The 5,099-nt window shown below is 44.7% G+C and overlaps 1 protein-coding gene across 1 annotated transcript in view; it reads right to left on the bottom strand.

Annotated features, from left to right (window-relative positions):
* Snx19 (sorting nexin 19) overlaps positions 1-5,099 on the bottom strand; it is a 36,349-nt gene that overhangs the window by 26,840 nt on the left and 4,410 nt on the right. Inside the window, exons 2-5 of the mRNA XM_021207344.2 lie at positions 4,423-4,561; positions 3,373-3,473; positions 3,013-3,132; positions 612-742 (exon numbers count right to left, since the gene is read on the bottom strand). Coding sequence (XP_021063003.1) covers positions 612-742; positions 3,013-3,132; positions 3,373-3,473; positions 4,423-4,561 — 491 coding nt within the window. The remainder of the gene's footprint in view (positions 1-611; positions 743-3,012; positions 3,133-3,372; positions 3,474-4,422; positions 4,562-5,099) is intronic.

The raw sequence follows: 5,099 nt of genomic DNA, 5'->3' as shown, positions 1-5,099 counted from the left end.
TCTCTCTCTCTCTCTCTCTCTCTCTCTTTCTCTCTCTCTCTCTCTCCTAAATGGGCCACATTTAAAAAAATTTTCAGGCAGGGTGCATGTGCCCTCCTTGCCTTCCGCATCTGGTGTGGATGCTTCCAGGGGCCAGCTGGGACCTGACAATGGCATCAAGCAGCAGCAGTCAAACAGTTACTAAAATACACCCTGCAGGTTTCCGTTCTAGCCCTTCCCTGTTTAGTGCTTGGATAAGTACTCTCTGAGCCAAAAGTTCCAGAAATGATGGGAAACAAATAAATTACAAGCCTTGATTGTTAGTAGGAAAGAAACATCTCAATTTCTACAGAAGGAAGGGTATCCAGCCTCTACAGTTTTCCCTTCTAGTCAAACATTCCCAGTGATCTGGGCCCAGGTTTCGTGGGTGGGAGCGAATGCTCAGCAGTGCTGTTTTGCCAGCAGCTTTGACTCCTTTGTCAGAGCACTGTGGAACCCAGCCTCTGGCTCTGCTAGAACCTGGTGGGCAGCATGCACCTCTCTCTCCTAGGGCTTGAGAATGGAAGGGGCTCTGGCTGAGGACTGGAGATGAAGCGAGGACAGGAGCCCTGGGCCACTAAAGGGCGTCTCACTTGCTAGCCTTCTTGCCTTCTGTCTGGGGCTTGCTTTCATTCTCTGCTTCACTCAGCTCCTCTGTGGGACTCTGGGGTTCAGAGCGAGGAAATGCAGTCTTCAAGGTGTCCACGATAGCACTCACCACCATCTGCAGGGTTGGAGGGACACGATCAGTGCGGGTATGCACGTCCCTGACGGGCAGTGCTGGAGAGCAGAACAGTCATCTCTCTGGGCTTTAGCACAGGAGCAAAGAGTTCGCCAGCCAGAGCCTTTGCCTTTGAGAAAATCAGATACCAGCCAACGACAGCAAGACTTTGTCTCTCTGTCTAAAACAATCTTCTCTACAGAGTAAGACAAACAATACCAAGGGACAAGAAGCCACAGGGAAAAGAAGGAGAAAGAGAAACTCAAGAGAGTGCTTCAGGCTAGAGAATACTTTTAATTAGTTTCTTTCCTTTTTACATAAAAATGGGGTTCGTATTTTCCAAATTGATGATACTACCAGCAAAGAGTGAATGAGTAGAAATAAAGAAGGTATGTAGGGAAGAAAAGTGAAGATGAAAAAAAAGAAGAAAATACAGTTTAGCAGCTTAAATAATATAAACACGTTGCAAGGATTGTGGGTAACAAGTTGAGTTTGTAGTCAAATCAAGGGCTGGAAAGATGGCTCAGTGGTTAAGAGCGCTGACTGCTCTTCCAGCAGTCCTGAGTTTGATTCCCAGCAATCACATGGTGACCACATGGTGGCTCACAACCATCTGTAATGGGATCTGATGCCCACTTCTGGTGTGTCTGAAGACAGCAACAGTGTACTCATATACATAAATAAATCTTAAAAAAAAAAAAAAATGGAGTCAAATCAAACAATTCTCTTCTTTAGGTACAGAAAAAATAAAAGCCCCTCAGGCCTGTGATTAAGCTATCTGGAATTGCTATAAAGAAAAAAAAATCTGTAAGAAACAAGAATCACCTTTATTTTTCAGCATGTGAAAGTGGCACTCATATATTAGCTGTAAAGGGAAATGTACAAAACCAAAGACTCAAGACGATGGCAGTAAGTATACGTTAATGAAGGCTGCTGGTCCACAGGAGCACAGCTAGTACAGCCAAGACACACTAGACAACCAGCAAGACCACAGGGAACACTAGGAGAACAAACCAGGAAGGGAACGCCGACAGGATGGCACACACATGAGTAATGCAGCTTAGAAAATAGAACTTGCAGGCTGGGGAGAAGATTCCATGGGCAAAGTCCTTCCTCGTGATTCCTAGCACCTGCGTAAAAGCTGGGTGTGGTGATACACATCTGCTACTCTGTGACACACATCTGTAACTCTATGATACACATCTGTAATTCTGTGATACACATCTGTAACTCCCATGCTCTTGGCATCAGGGCAGATCTCAGGGGCTTCCTGGCCATCCAGTCTAGTCAATACCAGAGAACTTCAGGTTCAGTGAGAAACCTTGTCTCAAAAACTGGGAGCAATGGAGGAAGACATCCTATGTTCTCCACATATGTATGGGTGAATGCACTAGTTGCATAGGCACACACATGTAAGACAACTTTCTTCTCAGCCTTAAGGACTGTAGTTGATGTGAGGGCCTTCGTCTGTGCCTTCCACATTGGCCTTACTGGAAATTAGTACAGGCCTTGTTCAAAATAGTCAGCCTCGCTGAATGCGATGGCAGCTGCCTGTAGTCCAGGCTTGAGAGGCTGAGGACGATGATGAGTTTGAGACCAGCTGGGACTATGGGTAGTTCCAGGCCAGACTGGGCTCTAATGAGATCTGTCTCAAAAGGCCAAAAGCAAAGAACCAGGCAACAAAAAAGGAAGGTCCCATAAGGAAACCAAGAAGGAGCCAATGGACACATCCGCTCAGAACTCTGGGGCTTTTATCTTGTTGATCTCTTTCTAGTTTGGGTTCTTCCTCATGAAGGATGTCCCCTAATACCTATTATATGAAATTCCATGTTATTTTTTTTCTCCCAGCCAAGTCGAGGAGATTCATTTCTAGCCTTACATGCTTCCATTAGAATAATATCATATTGTTGTATATATACACATATACACACACATGTGTGTATATATACATATATATGCATATATATATATGTGTATATATGTATGTATATATATGTATATATACATACATATATACATATACACACACACACACACACACACACACACACACATATATATATATATATATGGTGGCCATTGTCTTCTAACAGCTGCTCATTGTGATTAAGCAAGTTGATGATCCAGCCAATATTTAGCAACAGGTCTTGAAAAGTTTAGTCCATGTTCTACTGACTCTTGCCCTTCTGATCTCCTCAGCAAGGTCTCCACCCTAATGCACGCCTCCCACTTTCAGACTGGGACCGAGCTGAGCACAGTGGCTCTGCTGTTACCTTGTCTATCCTAGAGACCATGAATGGTTTCTTGACAAAGGCAATCCGAGCATCTGTGTTCAGGGCAAGGAACTCCTGCACCTCCTCACTGTTGGCAATCTCAGGAATGGCGCAGAGTTGCTGCAAAAGAAAAACACTTTAGAAGGAATCCCAGGCCCTGGATCTCAGAGCCTTGGGTTGGATGTGTGGGGTGAGGATGTGAGTGGATCTCAGAACCTTGGGTTGGATGTGTGGGGTGAGGATGTGAGTGGATCTCAGAGCCTTGGGTTGGATGTGTGGGATGAGGATGTAAGTGGATCTCAGAGCCTTGGGTTGGATGTGTGGGATGAGGATGTGAGCAAAGCCAGAAAAGATGCTGACCTTCAGGAATGACTCCAGGAGGCTCTTCCTGGCTTCTACTCTGTCACTATCCATGTTTCCAAACGGAAGATCTGGAAAGAGCTTTTTTGGACCCTTCACATCTACAAAGCAAAGCAAAACAAAAACAGAGCAAATTCATCCACTTAGCATGCACACAGACACATCTCATGGAAAACAAACAGAATCATTGGATGTATTTCACTAGGTTTTGGCTTTGGGTTTTTGTTAACTTCAGGACTTCCAACTGTCCTCAGGGTTGTGATGCAACAATCTCCAGCAGTTACTGACATCAGGCCTCTTAAGCCCAGAGGCCCAGAGTTAAGTCTGGGCTCCAATTCCTGCTCTAAGAATGACCTTAGGCAAGCTGCACGATCTGTAACTGCTGCTTTTCTATAAGGAATGACAATATCAACCCCCCCCCCCCCCNCCGCCCAGGCTGTTAGAGGATTACATGAGCTAACACATGCAAAGTATGGAGAAGAGAACCAGGCAGTTTTGAAGCTTGTCTCGATATTAACTATGTAATTAAGTAAGAAAACATAATTTACATTCAACTTACCATTTATTTACATTATCATTAGCATCTAAAAACAACTAAAACAACATAGCCAGTACCCAGCTTACTTGTGCTTAAATTTTATTACATTTTAAACTCTTCATTATGTGCTGGATGTGTCAAACAGCACCCAAAAGGCTTGGTTTTGAAGATAAGGACTTCTGGGTTATTTAAGATGGATAATCCACAGACCTGGCAACACTAATTTAGCTCTTTGAGTTATTCTATGGGCACAGGAAGAAATGTGTCTACTTCTTTTTAAGTGTATACTATTCGGGGACACTGGAGCAACACCTGTCACCAAGGACAACCTCAGAAGGGAATCCATCACAGCTGTCCAACTCTAGACCCGAGGCCTCTCAAGAAAACTTGGGGATGAGACACTGTCACTGCTGCCTTCTCCTCCCCACAAACCCACAGGCCACCAAGCATGCAGATTAGAGCAGCTAGAGGTGATATGCAAGCTGGCATTTGGAACTTGGGGAACATCTGACTTTTGATAAACTTTCGTAGATCTGGTTTCTCCTCCAGGCGGGTCTGCAGATTCAAGAACTCCCGGTAGCGCCGGTTCACGGTGTGATAGGCCAGCTGCTGTAGGCCACTGCTGTTCTCCCCATTAAGGACAGTCTCGTACTGTGGAAAGGAACAGAGTTATTGATAGAACCAGTGAGGTTTAGGGAATCTATTCTGGGGCTAATGAGTTGTTCAATGGTGGCAGTAGTGTGTGGAAAAAGGGAAAAACTTCACTTATGCTGCAGAACCCACTGCGTCTGCTGGCCGTCCTTAGTTGTAACTGGCAATCCAAACTCCACGGCTGAATGAGCTGTACCTCCTGCTACCCCTTGCTCAGGCAGAAAGATTTTCCACTGTTTTTAAGATTGCTTCTAACCAGAAGCTCCCACCCCCAAAGTAGCTACATAACATTTTTAAATCCTAAAGATATTATAGAGCAGAAGTCATACCTCCAAAAGTGACCACTGCTAAATCACAGGAGAGACCCCATCAGGAGAACAATCACTTTGCCATGACAACTAGCCACTAACAATCTATACCAGTTTTGGAAAGAAAAATCCCAAACAGCAGATAAGCATAACTCACAACTTTGCCTGGTATAGTTTTCTTTTTCTTTTTCCTCCCCTCCCCTCCCCTCCCCTCCCCTAGACATGATGAT

The sequence above is a fragment of the Mus pahari genome, chromosome 10 (assembly GCF_900095145.1).
Source record: "Mus pahari chromosome 10, PAHARI_EIJ_v1.1, whole genome shotgun sequence".
Classification (NCBI taxonomy): domain Eukaryota; kingdom Metazoa; phylum Chordata; class Mammalia; order Rodentia; family Muridae; genus Mus; species Mus pahari.
The sequence above is the reverse complement of the archived record's forward strand: the minus strand, read 5'-3'. Positions and strand labels throughout refer to the sequence as shown.